The sequence below is a fragment of the Chrysemys picta genome, chromosome 3 (genome assembly GCF_011386835.1).
Source record: "Chrysemys picta bellii isolate R12L10 chromosome 3, ASM1138683v2, whole genome shotgun sequence".
NCBI classification, from domain to species: Eukaryota; Metazoa; Chordata; order Testudines; family Emydidae; genus Chrysemys; species Chrysemys picta.
Window position 1 is genome coordinate 64098459 of NC_088793.1, and position 19007 is coordinate 64117465.

The 19007-nt window shown below is 46.5% G+C and overlaps 1 protein-coding gene across 3 annotated transcripts in view; it reads left to right on the forward strand.

Annotated features, from left to right (window-relative positions):
• The first annotated feature begins 1307 nt into the window (after window positions 1–1307).
• Window positions 1308–19007, forward strand: part of TTK (TTK protein kinase) — a 110683-nt gene continuing 92983 nt past the window's right edge. Inside the window, exons 1-4 of one of the 3 annotated variants that reach the window (XM_024114290.3) lie at window positions 1308–1753; window positions 13726–13893; window positions 14417–14558; window positions 14945–15170. In XM_024114290.3, coding sequence (XP_023970058.1) covers window positions 13867–13893; window positions 14417–14558; window positions 14945–15170 — 395 coding nt within the window. In that variant the 5' untranslated portion in view covers window positions 1308–1753; window positions 13726–13866. Of the gene's footprint in view, window positions 1754–13725; window positions 13905–14414; window positions 14559–14944; window positions 15171–19007 lie in introns of those variants that run through there. The other 2 variants (XM_065588084.1, XM_024114300.3) reach the window with 2 other exon arrangements.

Consider the following 19007-nt stretch of genomic DNA (forward strand, 5'->3'; position numbering starts at 1 on the left):
GTTTGAATTAATCTTTCTTGAACATGGGTGACCAGGAATTGTACACACTTTTCCAAATGATGTCTTACCAGGGCCTTGTACAATAGCATTAATACTTCTCTATTCTGGAAATGTTTCACCGGACACATCCTAGGATCAGAAACATCACAATGGTGGCTTGTGGTCATCCTGTGATCAACCCACACACCCAGGTCTCTCTCCTTCACTGTTGCTTCCAAATGAACAGATGAGCACCCCAGATTATAGCAGAAATTTTTATTATTAGCCCCTAAGCGCATGACCTTGCACTTTATACAACTGAATTTCATCCCATTTTCATCATTCCTTTCTTCAAGGTCACCCAGATCTTCCTATTTAATAATCCAATCCTCCTCTGTATTGATGATGCCCCTCAACTTTGTATCATCAGCAAATTTCATTAGCCCACACTTTCTTCTTGTGCCAAGGTCATTAACATAAATATTGAGTAAGATTGGTTTTAAGACCAATCCTTCAGGAACTCCACTAGTAACCACCCTCCAGTTCAACAGTTCACCATTCAGCACAACCTGTATGCCTTATCTTCTTCTAGTTCCTTATCTACCTTGTGATGCTCGTACTGATCCTCATCTTCTCTAACTACTGTAATACCTTCCCCTGTGGTACTTGATCAAATGCTTTAGTGAAGTCTGATTACATCAGCTCTACTGCACTTCCCTCAACTAAAAATAAACAACGAAAATGATTAGAGGGCTGGGGACCATGACTTAGGAGGAGAGGCTGAGGGAACTGGGGTTATTTAGTCTGCAGAAGAGAAGAATGAGGGGGGATTTGATAGCTGCCTTCAATTACCTGAAGGGGGGTTCCAAAGAGGATGCAGCTCGGCTGTTCTCAGTGGTGGCAGATGACAGAACAAGGAGCAATGGTCTCAAGTTGCAGTGGGGGAGGTCTAGGTTGGATATTAGAAAACACTATTTCACTGGAATGGGTTACCTAGGGAGGTGGTGGAATCTCTATCCTTAGAGGTTTTTAAGGCCCAGCTTGACAAAGCCCTGGCTGGGATGATTTAGTTGGGGTTGGACTAGATGACCTCCTGAGGACTCTTCCAAGCCTAATCTTCTATGATCCTGGTTATTGCCTCAAGGGAAGCAATCAAGTTACTGTGGCATGATGAGCTACCTCTGGTGAACAACCCACCTTGCATAATATCCCCTTTACTCCCTGTATTTAATGAACCTTTCAGGTGATGAGGGGGAGGAGTCACGTGGCTGTTTCTGCAGCGTGTGACTAAGGCTGCATACCCACAGGGGTCCAAGTGCCTTAGCCCGGCCTCCAGCAGAGAGGCGCTGGCCGGGCTGAACGCAGCACTTCATCAGGCAGAGTCGGCGTGCGGCTGCCTCGAGGTGGACGGCGGGCGGCGCCCGCGCCACGGGCCTGGCTGAAGCGGAGGGAGACGAGGCAGTGCTCGGACGCGGTGTGCCATAGCGGGGGCCCCTGGAGCAGCGGAAGGAGACTGGTTGATTCCAACTTTTCCGCTGGGGCTTCTTCTGTCTAGTAGGGGGTGGGTCGAAGGAGCGGCTCAAAGAGCCTCTTGTCCAATCGGAACTAAATTCTAGCTGCACGCTGGAGCCGAACCCGCCAATCCGAGGCCGGCTTGTTGGGCGGTGACGATATTCAAACACAGAGCGCGGCGGCGCGCCGTTTCCTCTGCTTCAGGTCTCCCGCTCATAACCTTCTGCCTCGGCGCAGCGGCCTCGCAGCAGCCCGCCTGGCGGTGAGTGCAGCTCCCCCAACGGCTCTTGCTGCCCGCGGGGGCGGGGGCGGGGGCGGGGGGTGGCAGTGACTGCCGAGGGACGAGAGTGTCTGTGGGGCCCGGTGTCTGGAGCGAGGCCTGTTTGCGCACCGTGGTTCTCCTCCCCGTTGGCGGGGACTGGCTGCGGGCCACCCGCGCAGCACCTGGGAAACCAACGTGGCGAACGGCGCCTTTAACGTCCCAGACCCCCGCAGACGCCTAGCGCTGCTTGTCAGCTCGCCCGCTGTCACCAGCTTGAGCCGTAGCGGCCTCCCCTTGGGCTCTGCGTGAGCGTCGCCGGGGGCCAGAGACCGGGCGCTGACTGCAGAGCCCTGACTGTAACTTACAACCGTTATATCAGGGCTGCAACTGGCTGTGATGTAGGGCTAGTCCTTGGGTCTCCCCGGCCCGTATCCACGCCTCCCATCCCACTGTACAAATCGGAGTCCTGCTCTTTATTATTTATATTTTGTAGCACATAGGAACCCTAGGGATGGACCGTTGTGCTATATGCTGTACAAATGCAGAACAAAAGGACCTCAACTTTCTAGCAGCAATTCATGACAAATGAAATGGTCCCATGGCTATCCTGAGACCAAACTGTCTAGGGCTGTATCTGTCCTGTTCTGGGTAATGCTGTTATATTGTGCCTAGAAATACATAGTTTTTGACAGAAAAGTGGTATAATATGCTTCATTTTGCTCTGTCTGCTCGTGCCTGTATATCTTTGTGGGAACTCTTAATCAGAGCCTTGTTGAGATGCATATAGTGATATTGCAAATATGACAGACACTTTAACTTGGACTCATACAGATATCAGTCTATCACTTTAATAACTTTGAAGACCTTTTTCCTCAACTCTCTTCTCACTACCACCCTGACTCTGATATGCCCCTTTTAGCATATGTGTAGAACAGTTTGTAATCTAAGCCCTTTGCTGTGTTTCCTGTTGTCACAGAATAGGGAGATCTTTTCCAGTCAAACTGGATGCATTCAGTGTTGCAGTTTTGATGATATGGGCCTTCTTTAGCTTTGTAGCTCACTCCTTTTCATCTGACTCCTCACTCTGACTGCCAGATCTATACTTCACACTTACTTTGGTATCACTACCTTACTCGGGTGTGTGAAAAATCCACTGCCGAAGTGGCGCTCCTCCGGCCGTGCACCCTGGATCCTTTTGCGCACCCCACTTTGGAGACCACTGCGCTAGAGCAGTGGTTCTCAACTTGTGGGCCGCTTGTAGCCCAGTCAGCACACAGCTGCAGCCCATGTGACGTCTTCAGAGCCTTACAGGTAGTATATAGTGTGGATGTGGCACACATAACCCATAGAGAGTAGGGATGTAAATATTGTTTTAAACCATTCATTTCTTTAACTATTAAAATTATGTTGGTTAATTGCTGGGGCTAGGGCCACTCTGGCTGGCCACCCTGGGGCTGGGTCGCCCTGGCCAGCATGGCTGGGGTTAATGATTAGGGTGGTTAAGTATTAACCGGTAAGACTAACTGTTTACTGTTTTGCATCCCTAATAGAGAGCCACATATGTGGCCTACAATGGTAAATAGGTTGAGAAACACTGCTCTAGAGCAGGGGTTCTCAACCTTTTTCTTTCTGAGCCTCCCCGCCCCACCCCTCAAACATGCTGTAAAAACTCCAGGGCCCACCTGTCACAACAATTGTTTTGTTCTGAGCCTCCTCCTCCCCCCCCGCCCCCCTGCTCAGGCTCCAGCTTCTGCCGCAGGTGGAAGGGCTGAGGGCCCCGGGCTTCAGCCCCATGATGTGAGGCTTCTGCTTTCTACCCTGGGCCCCAGCGAGTCTAATGCTGGCCCTGCCTGGCGGGTGCCCTGAAACCTGCTCACGCCCTCCCTGGACCCAGAACCACTGATCTAGAGGACAGTTCAGATGCCAGCAACCAGAAATCCTATTGGCTTGGGTCTGCCAGACTTGAGGCAGGTGATCTACCGTCATAGGGCTGAAATATTCTCCCACTGTAATCCCTGAAGGAAAAGCAATACAGGCCAGTGTCACCCTTCCTTATAACTGGTATCTACTACTGCCCTTTGGTAATTCACCACCAAAAAACCAAAACAAGTCTTTCACACTATAGGTTTTATTGGTATCAGTTGATGTCCCTGATTTACACTGCAATGAGAGGGCCTTTACTCAGTTAGACTAAGTACATGCTGTGATGGATTCCCCCCGGGATGTCATGGGAATTGGGGTCCTACTGAGCCCCCCTGACCCACCAGCCTGGGCTTCCTCATACACTGTACTGCTGTGATAAGTTGCAAAGCCCTCCAGGCTTCAGCCTGCACTTTCACCAGCATACATACAGGTAGGGACACACCCACCTGCAGTTCTATGCAGACTCTCTGACCAGGCTCTGCATGAGAAGGCTACAGCTAGGGCACCTACTAGCTCCTCAGGCACGCACCCCCTCTGGAGTATAAACCCAAAATTATACCATCCTGCCCTGCACAGGGAACTCTACAGCATAAATTCATAACATCCGCCTCCTCCCTCCATGTGGGGAGGAATATGCAACAGCCTTTTGCCCCTGAGTTATGATTCCCTCAGACTGGTTTAGATAAAGCAAAAACAAGTTTAACAACTACAAAAGATAGATTTTAACTGCTTATAAGGGATAGGAAGCAGATCAAAGCAGATTAGTTTGCGTTTTTGGTTTATTTGCTAAGTAAACATACTAAATAGATAGGGTGAGAATCTACTATTCATATCCAAAGAGATGATACAAGCAGGCTGCAGATTCTTAAGGGGTAAGCTGCACTTGCTTACAGCTTGGAATCCCCAGATGTTCCATTCACAGGCTAAAAATCCCTTTAGCCTGGGTCCAGTACTTCCCCAGTACAATCTTTGTTCCTCAAGTGTTTCCAGGAGCCTTCTTGGGTAGGAAGCGAAGAACACTGGATGATGTCACTCCCTGCCTTATATAGCTTTTGCATATAGTGGGAACCCTTTGTTTCAAAGCTTGATTCCCAGATCGATCTGTGGAAAAACACTGACATCCCAAAATGGAGTCTAGAGACATGTGGTCACATCACATGTCTTTGTAGAGTCATAGCAGTCATTTCTTACAGGCTGTCTGTAGCCTTCTCAGGAAGGCTCCCCAGGTGGGAGATAAGCTTCTCCTAGTGCCTATTGTTTTCCCTAATGGCTCTTCCCCACCAGCTGTCTAGACTGAAACCATCTTGTCTAGTAGGCGTTACCCATGTGTAACTACATTTGAAATACAGGTACATAGTCAATATTCATAACTTCAGATACAAAAATGATACATGCATACAAATAGGATAATCATATTTAGCAAATCATAACCTTTCCAATGACATTTCACATGACTTATCTTGCATAAAATACAATATGATTATGTCATAATCATAAGAATATCACTGTGAAGAATATGGGGTGCAGTGTCACACATGCCCATTTTCTTCCCACCTTCTCCAAGGTAGGATGCCTTCCTGGGCTAAAGAACTCCACCTGCCCTAGGCTGTTTTTTTATTTTAAAGGTACCAGATCCCTAAGTTCCCTATAGGCAGCGTGGTCCAGACCTGCTGGGGGGAGGGGCGCCTATCCCTGGTGCTGGTGGGCAGCAGAGCTGGTGGAAGCAGCTTAGTCTCTCTGGGCGTGGTTGGTCCCGGTGGGCAGAAGGCAGCGGGTTCCCACACCTTCCCTGGCCTCTGCCGGGGGTGTTCAGGAGTGGGAGCTAATTGCTTCTTGTGAGTTGAAACGCGCATTGGGGTGGCCACGGGGGCAGCTGTGAGCTCGCCGGGCTGTAGAGCGGAGCTGCTGCCTTCTTGGCCAAGCGTGCAAAGGGGAAACTGGTTCAGTGCAACCAGGGAGTTACCCACCAAGCTGCTGGCTTTTGGGGGGGAGCTGGGTGGGGTTGCAGTCACCTGCCCGACAGGGAGAAGCTCCTGGGGCTCATTAGAGCTGGGCTGCTCGCTAACCAGGGCTGGGAAGAGGTAAGCCCCAGAGCACCCTCTTGCACCCCTCATCCCTGGCCCCACCCCAGAACCTGCACCTCAACCCTCTGCCCCAAACCTTAGCCCCTCATCCCCAGCCCCATCCCAGAGCCCGTGCCCCAACTCTCTGCCCCAGCCCTGAGTCCCTCATCCCAACCCACATCCTGGAGCCCACACCCCTAGCCGGAGCCCTCACACCCCTGCACCCCAACCCTCTGCCCCGGCCCTGAGCCCCCTCCCACATTCCGAACCCCTCGGCCCCACCACATAAATTTTGTTATGTGCACCAATATGAAGGCAATGTGTCACACATCACCTCCATATTGGTGCACATAACAAAATTCATTCTGCACGTGGGAAAAATTAGAGGGAAAACTGCCAGATACTCACTGTTCACATCCCCTCCACCCTCCACTGTTAATGAAAATATCTCTGCCATGTGAAGACAAGTTATGGGGAGTTTTCCTGTAAGAGTTTATCATAGATGCTGGCCTTTTATAGGTGTTGGGCGCTTAACTGGGCATAACGTCCCTTTCTTTGAGACCATGTCTAACTTTGCTAATGCCACAGTTGCAATTGGGAGGGGCCGTTGAGCTAACAGCCCTCTGGATTTAAGTGGATGGAGGCTGGTGGGAAGGTATTCTCTCTGATGGATTTTCAACTCTGGAGCTTGCTTTCCACTCTCACCACCTGGTTAAGCCTGGATTTTATCCCTTTGAGATTTTGAAAGGTCCACTTATTTTCCCATCCATCTGGGATGAGGGTGAGTTGCTATTGAGTAGTCAGATGTGGGAGATTTTCCTTGTGTTCTATGTTTTGGGAGTTGGGCTGATTTGAATTGTCCAGTTACTGTATGAAAGTTTATCTTTTAAGCTTGATTAGTAATTAACTGTGCCTAGAACGTGGGATAGGTACATCTTAAACAAAACAAATATTGAACAAACGGGTGCCCACCGTTCTTGTTACTTCATGTTCTTAAGTAGACCGTGTGCATGTTGCTCATGACCTTCGAAAGCTTCTCCTTTCTTCCTCTTGCCTTACTTTCTATGTAGTGTGCAGTTGTTTGTTTTACAGTAGTTTCTTGTGACAATCAGTCAGGATCAGGGTGCCATTATGCTAATTACTGTACAAGAGCACAGTAGAACAGCCCTTGTCCTGAAACACTCTAATGTAATTTGACACAAGATGTAGCAGTGGCCATAGAAAGGAGATGGGAGGTGAATGAGTGTGTGTACAGGAACTCCTCACTTAACATTGTAGTTATGTTCCTGAAAAATGCGACTTTATGCGAAACGATGTTAAGCGAATCCAATTTCTCCATAAGAATTAATGTAAATAGTGGGGTGTAGGTTCCAGGGAAATTTTTTTTCGCCAGACAAAAGACATTATGTACATGTACATTATAAGTTTTAAACAAACAATTTAATATTGTGCACAGCAATGAATGATTGAGAAGCTTGGTTGAAATGGTAGAGTAAGAGGGTGGAATATTTCCCAGGGAATGCCTTGCTGCTAAATGATGAACTAGCACTCGGCTGAGCCCTCAAGGGTTAATATGCTGCTGTTAATGTAGCCTCACGCTACAGGGCAGCACGGACTGAGGGAGGAAACACAATAGATGCAGGGCAGTAGCTGCAAACATTTCCCTGCAAAAACTGACTGATGATGAGCCCACGCTATCCAGCTGAAGCGCACCACTCCCTCCTCCTGACAGCACATGCATGGCTGCACAGGTGCTGACTTTCTAGAGTGCTGGGGGGTGCATGCATGAGTGAGAGAGAGAGATGTGCATTGCTCCTTTAAGTACGCTGCCACTACTTCAAGCACGTTGCCCTTTTAAGCAGATCAGCCAGGAAGCAACAGCTTCCAGCAAGCTCCCTCCTTTCTGTCCCTGAGCCCTGTCGCCTCCTCCACTTTGTGGAGTGGGGGTCTGGGGGGGGCAGGAGCAGAGGGACATCCGGATATCAGCACCCCTCTCCCCCCCTCACCCAGCAAGCAGGAAGCTCCCGGGAGCAGCTCCAAGGCAGAGGGCAGGTCAGGGGCGGGTCACCTGAACTGCTGCTGGACAGCTGCGGAGCCACATATCTTACACGGGATTTAGGAGAGCTGATTGGGGGGCAGGGCTGCAGGCCCTCCTAGTTCTAATCCCCACAAGGTGAGGCTGCTCTTTCAGAGAAGCCTGCAAGCAGTGGACAAACCAGGCAGCTGCCAAACGACACTATAAGGGAATATTGCGCAACTTTAAACACACTTTTCCCTAATAGATCAGCAGCATAACAATGAAACAACGTTAACCGGGACAAAGTTAAATGAGGAGTTACTGTACCATAATACAGACTGAATTGCAATTCTAAAAAATGCATTTTGGTTTTTGAAAGAGGTTATTTCTTAACTAGTTAAAACCACTTGAGGATATATATTTTTACTTGAATAGGGCCCTGTATATTTTGAGACATTCTGTATCTGAATTCTGTATCAAACTGAAAATAGTGGTGTCAAATTCACAAGAACTCTCAAACAAGTGATGTGGGTTTTTTGTTTGTTTTAGTAAACCGTAAACTGAAAAACTCATGACCCTTTATATTTCAATAAAAGCCTTTTATAGGCTATTCATTTTGTCAGCTAATTCAGCATGGTGGGTCATGGAAACTGGAGGCCCTTTCTATAGAACTTTCACAGCTCTGTGTGATTTCATTTTCAAGGATATGGGTAGAAGAAGCCAACATAGATAGATGATGGTGGTGCAAAGAAGCATTTGGGTTCTGACTATGGTGGGAGGGTTATATGGGGTGAAAGGTTCTAATTATCTGTCTTGATATTGGAATGTTTTCCAGCATTTTCTTCATGGTTTATCAAGTGGTGACTTCTCTGAGAAGGAAGAGGGCCAGTGGCTGCAACATTGCCCCATCTTATGACAATGTTGGAGGCAGTGATTTTTTTTTAACATGGCCTGGTCTCTGTGCCACAAGGCAAAATCTGTGGCCAATCATTAGGGCTCTGCCCCTAGTTATAGAAAATATTGTAACTTAATTCCATCAAGGTAACTAAACTGAACAATATGGGAAAACAGGTTTAGGAGAAACTTTTAAAATTAAACTGTCAAAGTAAGCAATACTCAAAGTAAACAAAACTGGAAAATAAGCTGTTTCCCCCCCTCTATGGTATAGTATTTTTGGGGGTTACTTTTAACCATTGTAGGTACAATGCCTTCTGATGGAAACATGACTCAAGCCTTGTCTACACTGGCAAGTTTCTGCACAGTAAAGCAGCTTTCTGCAGTGTAACTCCCAAGGTGTACACACTGCCAAGCCACTTGGTGGGCAGAAACTGCACAGTTGCAGCGCTGTAAAAAAACCACCCCGATGAGAGGCGTACAGCTTTATGTACCGAGGTTACAGTGCCGCAGTGCCAGTGTAGATACCTTCATCAATTACAGCACTGCAATTGGCCTCTGGGAAGTGTCCTACAATGCCTGTGCTCGCCTATCTGGTCATCGGTTTGAACTCTACTGCCCTGCCTTCAGGTGACCAACCGTGAGCTCCACCCCTTAAATTCCTTGGAATTTTGAAAGTCCCCTTCCTGTTTTCTCAGTAATGCGTACAGTGGTCTCAGCACATCTTTCCAGGTGACCATGCCTGCTCCATGCACCAGGCGATCCCCCACTTGGAACAATGCCGAGTTGCTGGACCTCATCAGCATTTGGGGAGAGGAGGCTGTCCAGTCCCAGCTGCACTCCAGCTGTAGGAATTATGATACCTATGGACAGATTTCACAATGCATGACAGAAAGGGGCCATGACCAGGACACACTGCAGTGCAGGGTCAAAGGGAAGGAGCTGCGGAATGCCTACCACAAGGCGCAAGAGGCAAACTGCTGCTCTGGTGCTGCGCCCACAAGCTGCCGGTTCTACAAAGAGCAGGACGCGATACTCTGTGGCGACCCCACCTCCACTGCGAAGGGCACTGTGGATACTTCAGTGGCTCGCGTGTCAGTTGAGAGTGGACCAAGCCAGAAGGAGAAAATCTTGGACGAGGAGGGGGACCCAGAGGCAGAGATGACTCGGAGGTCAGAGATGCATGCAGCCAGGAGCTCTTCTCTACACCGGAAGAGGCTATCCAGTCACAGCTGTTGGAGCTTGGCGAAGCGCAAACAGGAGAGGAGGCCCCTGGTAAATGGCTTTGATTTTTGGGAATCGCTGAAGCGAGTTGTTGAGGGCGGGAGGGTTGCAGAAAGCAGGCTTGTGTCTGTATGATGCGCATACTATCACATGCCTAGTCTGAGCAGCGGAACAGGTTGTTGATTTACTCCCTCACTTCATGGGAATCTGTCTCAGAAATCTCCAGGAAACGCTCATGGAGATACTGGGCAATCCACTGCCGCAGGTTCTTTGGCTGAGCTGCTTTGTTTCTTGCCCCATTAAGGGTAACTTTCCCGCATCACTCTGCCGTCACAGGGAGGTGGAGGTGGGGGTGGGGTGGGAGGACCATTGCTGCACACAGGCGAGCCGCATAAGGGCCAGGGCGGAAGCTGCAGTCTTGGAGAAGACCCTCCCTTGATTCCCTGCTCACCCTCAGCAGCGAGATATCTTCCATAATGAACACAGGCTGTGGAAAAAGTGGGGACAGGAATAATTATAAGGTCTCTTTTTCCCCCCCCCGCTCCCACACACACACACACACACACACACTGCTGGCTCTCCCCAAGAGCCACGTGCCCAGTGTACAGTACGGTCCTGGAACACTGATTTCCCTGCCCCTGCGGTTACTCACTATTTTGGGGGTCTTGCTTGGGGTCAGCCAGTTAGTGACAGGTATGTGAATAGTGACTGTGTTTTAAATCACTGAATCAGTGGTCTGTGTTTGCAAACAATACTGATTCTGTAAAATGTTGCATTTTGGCTTCACAGATATGACCTTCGGAGCCCAGACTCCCTCTTTGTTATTGCCAGCTGAATGGCTGCGCGGAATTAGGCCACAAAGAACTAAAGAGGACTCTGCGTGATGTCATGATGCACTGTGCGGCTGAAAAACAAGAATTGAAGGAGTGGTGGGACAGCGAGAAGAGGGACTGAAAGGAGAACGTGGCACACCAGAATGAAGCCACAGAGCGGCTCTTAAATGTTATGGAGCGCCAAGTGGACATGCTCCAGGCGCTACTAGCACTGCAAACTAAGCAGCTCCACACCCGCCCTCCCCTGCAACTGCTGTCGCAAAACTCTTTCCCATGCGCCCCCCAGACACTGCCAACACACTTTATCAACCTCCTGGCTCCAGTCTGTACCCGCTGCATTCCACTCCTTCCATGTCACAGTCCAGCACTGCGGACTCCCACTATCCACTGCACTCAACACCTGTCCCTCTGCAGTTTAGCCCTGCTGAAGTACAGTACCCGCTGCACTGTACTCCAAAGGAGAAGGTTGGATATGATACCTAGACATACACAAATCTTTAACCATCCCAGGACCCCACCTCCTCCTGGGACCCTCCCTTTCCTCATCCACCACAGTGCTGTTGTGGATTTTTGTTTCTCTCTCTCGCCTCCAGTTGTTGTTTTTTAATAAAAGAATTGTTTTGGTTTGAAAGCAATCTTTATTCTATTAATTGAAAGCCAACAAAGCCCTGCAAAGCAACAGGCAATTTTCTTAAAGCTTTATAGTGCATTGTCTGCACCAATCACAGTCACCTCCTAGCATTACAAGCACTGCACTCCCGAGCATAACAACAAATAGTAGTAGTATTCAGCTTCAAATTGTAGTCTCAAGGCATCCTTGATCCTTATGGCCCTGCACTGCACCCCTCTAATAGCCATGGTCTCTGGCTGTTCAAATTCAGCCTCCAGACGCTGAGCCTCAGCGGTCCAGCCCTGAGTGAAGCTTTCACTCTTTTCTTCACAAATATGGAACGTACAGCACGCGACTATAAGCATAGGAATATGTCATCAGCCAGGTTCAGCCTCCCATATAGGCAGCCCCAGCAGGCCTTTAAACGGCCAAAAGCACACTCAACAGTCATTCTGCACTTGCTCAACCTGTTGTTGAACCGCTCCTTGCTGCTGTCAAGGTGCCCCATGTATGGCTTCATAAGTCACGGCATTAAGGGGTCGTCGGGGTCTCCCAGGATCACAGTGGGCATTTCGACTTCCACTATGGTGATCTTCTGGTCCGGGAAGAAAGTCCCTGCTTGCAACTTCCTGAACAGGCCAGTGTTCTGAAAGATGCGTGCATCATGCACCTTTCCGGACCAGCCTGCGTTAATGTCCGTGAAACGCCCACGGTGATCAACAAGTGCCCGGAGAGCCATAGAGAAATACCTCTTCCGATTAATGTACTTGGTGGCTAGGTGGTCTGGTGCCAGAATTGGCATATGTGTGCCATCTATCGCCCCTCTGCAGTTGTGCAAAGCCATCCACAATGTCACTCACATTGCCCAGAGTCAGAGTCTTTCGGAGCAGGATGCGATTAATGGCCCTGCACACTTCCGTCAACACAAGTCCAACGGTTTACTTTCCCACTCCAAACTGGTTAGTGGTCTGGAGTAGCCAGCTTCCACGGTGCAATCACCATGCGCTTCTCCAACAGCAGGGCAGCTCTCATTCTTGTGTCCTTGCGCCGCAAGGCTGGGGCGAGCTCATCACACAGTCCCATGAATGTGGCTTTCCTCATGCGAAAGTTCTGCAGCCACTGCTCGTCACCCCAGATGTGCATGACGATATGATCCCACCACTCAGTGCTTGTTTCCCAAGCCCAAAAGCGGCGTTCCACTGTGGTCAGCATCTCCGTGAATGCCACAAGCAATCTCATGTCATAGCTACTACGCGTGGCAAGATCAATGTCAAACTTCTCTTGCCTTTGTAGTTTAATAACTCCACTGCCACTCGTGATGCATTAGTGAGAGCGAGCAGCATATTGGTCAACAGTGTGGGATCCATTCCTGCAGACTGAAGAGGCAGAGCGTGCAGTACACAAATCGTTGAAAGATGGTGCCAAATGCGGACGGAAGCACAGGGATTGCTGGGAAGCGAAGCAGTGCATCACGGGTCATTGGGACAGGACCCAGGATGCACGGCGACCCTCTCCGCCTTCCCACAACTCTTAGCAGCAGAAGAGATGCTCTCTGGGATAGCTGCCCAGAGTGCACTGCTCTGAATACCACTGCAAGTGCCACAAGTGTGAATACGCTATTGCGCAGGCAACTGACAGTGTGAACACACAACAGCGGTTTCTCTTCAGCGCTCTCTGAGCAGCACTGTACCTGCCAGCACTGTAACTCTGCCAGTGTAGACATACCCTCCTTGAATTGATTATGTCCCTCTGAAACTTTTATGTGTGTGCTGCTTGGCATTCTTTGTCCTCCTACACAGACTAATCACTGTAAGAATGCTGTCTGTACAAAGGCTTATATTTTAACAGTTTTCTTTCGTCTCTACCAAATTCTGAATCCCTGTTTCCTGTGATATTGCAACACTGCTTTCTCTGTGGATCACAAGCCTTTGAGTTATCCTCAGTTCTGTGTTTCACATATTGTAGCTCTGTGCAGCTAAACTAAGCGACTAGGCTTCTTCTGTTGTTTTATAAGTATTTTTAAATTTAGTAATCGGACTTGTTTATCTTATTCTGTGAATCCTCATTAATAGTTGTGGCTGTGAAGGGGTATAGAGTACATATGTCTGAGTTTCTCTTAACCTCACCCTATACATGAAAGATTTACAATTACACCTCTACCTCGATATAACGCTGTCCTCGGGAGCCAAAAAATCTTACCACGTTATCGGTGAAACCACGTTATATCAAACTTGCTTTGATCCGCTGGAGTGCGCAGCCCCGCTCCCCCGGAGCACTGCTTTACTGTATTATATCAGAATTCGTGTTATATCAGGTTGCGTTATATTGAGGTAGAGGTGTATGTCCCAAGATTCCCAATCTTCCTAGCCTTTTGATTTTTCCCTGCTTTTGTCTCCTTTCATTTCTAGGTAGAACAAAGATCATTTTTGCTGATCCTCAAAGAACTTTGAGCCTTCAGATTCTGTAGCATTTGCTGCCTTGATAATTGAAAGAAGACACTGTAGCAGTCAGCACAAAGGAATTTGAGGAGTGTCTAGATCAGGATCTGAATGCTTAGGGCTCCTTGTGGGAAGAAGGTAGGAGGAAAGTAAGACTAAAAGCCTGATTTTTTTTTTTTTCCCAAAGGTGCTGAGTACTTGCAGCTCTCAAAGGGGGAGGGATAGCTCAGTGGTTTGAGCATTGGCCTGCTAAACCCAGGGTTGAGAGTTCAATCCTTGAGAGGGCCACTTAGGGATCTGGGGCAAAATCAGTACTTGGTCCTGCTAGTGAAGGCAGGGGGCTGGACTCGATGACCTTTCAAGGTCCCTTCCAGTTCTAGGAGATGGGATATCTCCATTATAAAAAAAAAAAAAAAATAAAGACTTCAGCTGAAGTTGTGGATGCTCAGCACCTTTGAAAATTGGAACTTGGGGTAACTAAGGCTGGAGAACCTAGCTAAAAAGAGAGACAGAACACAAGACCAAAGATTGTTACCAGAAGGTAGCAAGTACATAGGGGATATATGTGTAAATGGGTATCTGCTACAGAATCTTTCACTTGAACCTTGACTTCAACAGAACTCTGCAGTAGTTCTCTTGTCTTTTATCTGTGTGTCTAGAGATGGAGGAGGAGGATTTAAGCGAAAGAGGACTGACAATTGCTTCAATCATGAATCGAGTCAGAGACCTGAAAAATAAATATAAAAATGAAGATAATGTTACTGATGAGCTTAATTTTACTAAAGTCTCAGCTGATACAACAGGTATGTTTTTTTGTTAATCTGCATTTTCACTCTTACTGCAATTGATGCTAAAGTCAACTAGTCTGAGAACTATTAAACAAAAACAGTTTAATCTATTTCAGCATTTTCTTTTTACAGTCTTTTTAAGACTAAAAAGCGATGCCCAAAACAAGTGACAAATTTCAGCTCCTCTTGATAATGCTGCTTAGATCCTTTCTTTCAGTAACTGCACTTGTTTGTAGATTACTCATATTTAGAATTTTTTGCAAATATTGAAATTTCTCCCCCCTTTCTTTTAGTGTTCACGTTTGTGTGTGTATGTATGTGTATATATATATATATATATAAACTTTATAACCATAAATCTAAGAATGTATTTGGTGGTGGTTTTTTTTTTTTTTTCTTAGATAACTCTGGCACTGTTAATCAAATTATGATGACTGCAAATAATCCAGAAGACTGGCTGAGTTTCTTGCTTAAACTGGAAAAAAAGGGTATACCTCAGACTGATATTAGTCTATTGAATAGATTGATTGGCCGTTACAGTCAAGCAGTTGCTGCACTACCTGCAGAAAAACACAGCCAAAATGAGAACTATGCTCGGATCCTAGTGAGATTTGCTGAGTTGAAAGCGTAAGTACTAATCACCAATTTACAATAAGAAAACTCCAAAAGAGGACTTCTGAATTTTACTAATGGCAAAATAGACACTATTAACAAATCTCTTTTGCCCTTAGGGCAAATAAACACTCCTATTAACATTCATGTTATTTAACTTGTACACCTCTACCCCGATATAACGCTGTCCTTGGGAGCCAAAAAATCTTACCGCGTTATAGGTGAAACCGCGTTATATCGAACTTGCTTTGATCTGCCGGAGCGCGCAGCCCCGCCCCCCACAGCGCTGCTTTACCGCGTTATATCCAAATTTGTTATATCGGGTCACGTTATATCGGGGTACAGGTATATTTAGAGGGCACCTAGGACCAATAGAAACTTACTGCTTGTGCAGGATAAGTGACTAATGTAAACCTACTTATTGTGATGTCAGATGGCATATTTTCTTATATACCGATGAGTATGATTGATCAGCTTATTTTTAACACGTAGGGAGGGGATGGGGGAGAGGGAGCACACCACCTCACCAAAATATTAGTCTGTTAGGTTACTTTCAATAACACTTGTTTAAAAATAATTTTCTTTTACTTGGATTGTATGTGTGAGGGAGGTTGAAAATGATATGAGGAGGCCTCCCATTCTTCCCGTCCTTTTCACCCCAATTTTGTAAAAACTTAAATATTGTGTGGAATACCAAAAAAGTAGGCAACATGTAATTTTAACAAGTTTCACCTCAACTCTGTATTGTGGGTAATAATGCTTAGTTGTGTTTTAACCTGTTCACCTCAAAAAATGTGCTTTTTCCCTCTTTGGAATTTTAGAACCCACTTGCCATAAATTTTGTGTTGCGGTACACTGCTTACGTCTCAGTATTTAACGGTAATGGATCTTTCAGAAAAAACATTATTTGGATTTATCTAAGCCTGCTCCCTTGGCTATTCCAGAATGAGAGGCACTGTTGTCTTTGTTTCTGTCATATCAGTAAGAAAAACAAGTCAATTACCAAAATATAACTTTGCCCAATAAAATGAAACTAATGATCATTCCATTAACTTATTCTCAGTGAAACAGGAGTGGAAAGGGCTGGTTCTTCTTTGAGAGACTGCACATGTCTATTTTGTGTGTGTCTAGTGTACTAGTATGTCTAGCCAGAGTTTTCCTTAGTGGTACCTGTCAGGGCAGCGTATGTGCTATTCACTTCTTCATAAATCAAGCTGAGGGTGTAAAGGGTGGAGTTGCTCCCACGCTCTCTTCAGTTCCTTCTTATTACCTGTGGAGCTGTCTGTGGACTGTTGCTCAAGGTTTCCGTTTTTCCCCGGGGAAAGCTTTTTCTTCATATTGTAAATAATAGTTTAGGTTATACATGTTTTTCCCCCCCCTTGGCAATATTTTATTTCTTTTTTTGTAAAGGTTTTTTATGTTTACTTTTCCAAGCTTGTTTTTCCTTGGTACCAGGAGCTTGGTTATGCCCAAGTCTCCTGGTTTCAAGCACTGTTTCATGTGCAGGGTCTCAGCCAGTTAGTGATCCTTATACCTGCTGCCTGCTTTGTCTTGGCCAGGGACATATTAGAGACAGGTGCTTTATTTGTAGACCTTTTAAAAAGAGGACCAGAAGTCCAGGAACATTAGGTTGAGAGATTACCTCATGGAGTGTGCCATGCGTCCCTCCTTGGACCTGGGTTGTCCGGACCCAGCACTTCTCTCTTGGCCTCAAATGGTTCTCCTATGGCTCTTTCTGACTTCCCTGCTGTGTGTGGTCAGAGATTCTGGGACTGGAGAAGAAGTGTTTTCCTTCTCCGAGAACACCTTGTAAGACCCACAAGTCAGTCTCAGGATGAAATCTGACTTCAAAAGCAAAAAAGGGTTCCTCTTCTTAAGGGCTCTTGGGCACTGTAAAACTTCAGTAAGTCTTCAGAGAACCATTGTGTAGCAAGGTTAGAGTGTGTTGGACTTCTACAGGAAGCCTTGTCGTTGATTTGGTACCTGCTGAGGTAACATTGAGACTATTAGTTGAGGCACCAACTTCAGCACTGCCCGAAGCAATTTTGGTACCGATGACAGCAGTAATTGATGCAATGGCAAAGAACTTAGTTAGGGGGAATCCATACAAACAGTCTACTATGGCAGAATATTGACATTCTGCTCAATTCATGCAGTCGGTACCACAGTTAGTGCCTTTTTTTGGTACTGGGCTCCCCTCCTTCATACCAATCCCATCGGATACCTTTACTTCTATGGTCAGGAAATCTTTGGTACCAACTTCAAGACATGCAGTACCAGTGAGGCTTAAACCTCTTGTACCAGTTCTGAAGATGGTACATACAGCTACATCTCACAGGAACTACTGTTTCTGTTTGTTGGATTCAGAGGAAGAGCTGTGTGTCTCTTTACTGAAGAGAAGATCTATACCAGCTCCCACTCGTTCTTGAGTGGCAAAATCTAGCACATAGTCATCAATACAGTAGTAGATCAAGAGAGAGATCACTCTGGTTGTCTGCCAGGTGCCTGCCTGCCCTCTTTCCCCACAGTACCATACATACAAATGGCCGTATGGGAACCCATGGGATATTCCGCCAGCTTCTGGATCGGGTTCCCTAGAGCAGTCTAGACAAAGCTCTTCAGTGCATCCCATTGACATAGAAGGTCCTGTGCCTAGTACAGGACTTGGTAACAACCTGCCCCAGGTACCCAATCTTTCAGTACCCATGGCGCAACAAGCATTGGAGTTGGAGGCTGAGGACTCCTTTTTATATGCCAACAATTCATCTGCATCACTAGACGAAGCCTTGTGTCCTGATTCATTTTCACCTATTCCAGATGACTTTAAAACATAAGCATCCTGCTAATGAACTCTTGCTAATTCCCTGGGAATCCAGGTGAAACTGGTCCAAGAAAACCCACATAAGTTGGTGGACATTCTGCATCCTACCACCACAGGCAGCGGGCAGTGAGAAGGAACTGAGTTGGCGTTCCATTGTCCTTTTCCCCCCCTTGTTTACTGCGCCACGGTGAAATTTCTCTGTGTGTTTTGTAAATAGTTTTAGCTCAGTAGTACCCTTTAGTTATTTAGTTAAATAGTTTTTAAGTAGTTTGTTATTAGTTACCCTAGTGCTGTGCCTTCATCAGGTTTTAAACACCGTCCTTCTTGCTCTTTAAAGCTAAGTATGAGGAGGTACATATGAATTTGTACTTTTTAAGGAGGATCTCTAAACCTTGGCCATGTCCCTAAAACAAAATCCCCTATATGTCTTGGGAAGCTGGACCTTGTTTCTGTGGCAAAATCCCTGAATTCTGCAACAGTTTGTGGCAGACTGGAAATTCTGTGACAGATTCATTTCAGAATTCAATTAATATAGTAGCTCCTGTGTCTTGATGTTGTATTCATTTTTTCACATTATCACCTCATTCTAATATTTTTGGTACACTGCAAATTTTTATAGTAGCAAAAACATAAGTTGGGGAAAGCTGGAGGCTTTGACACTTTTGGGTTTTAGCACCTTACACACATGGTGGAGGGTTGTGTGTGGTTTAAGTATATTAGCTAATTTTTTCAGCTAAAATTAATCTGCAAGAAAAAAAGTATGGGTAGTTAAAATTATCCTCCTCAGGTTTGAGAATACCCTCACTGATACTAACTAGGGCAGTTAACACCTCTGTTATTCTTTGTCTTCCTGCAGACTCAAGGAAACAGTGTACATTTGTTTAATTTATTTTTTAACAGTTGTGAGGAGTAGAAAGATTTTTGTTTAGCTAATGGAGGGCAGTACTGTGGCAAAGGTGAATTTTGCAGTAGATTCCTTGTCCATCACTAAATATATGGAACCCTACCCTTAAATTTCCTTTACTCTTTCA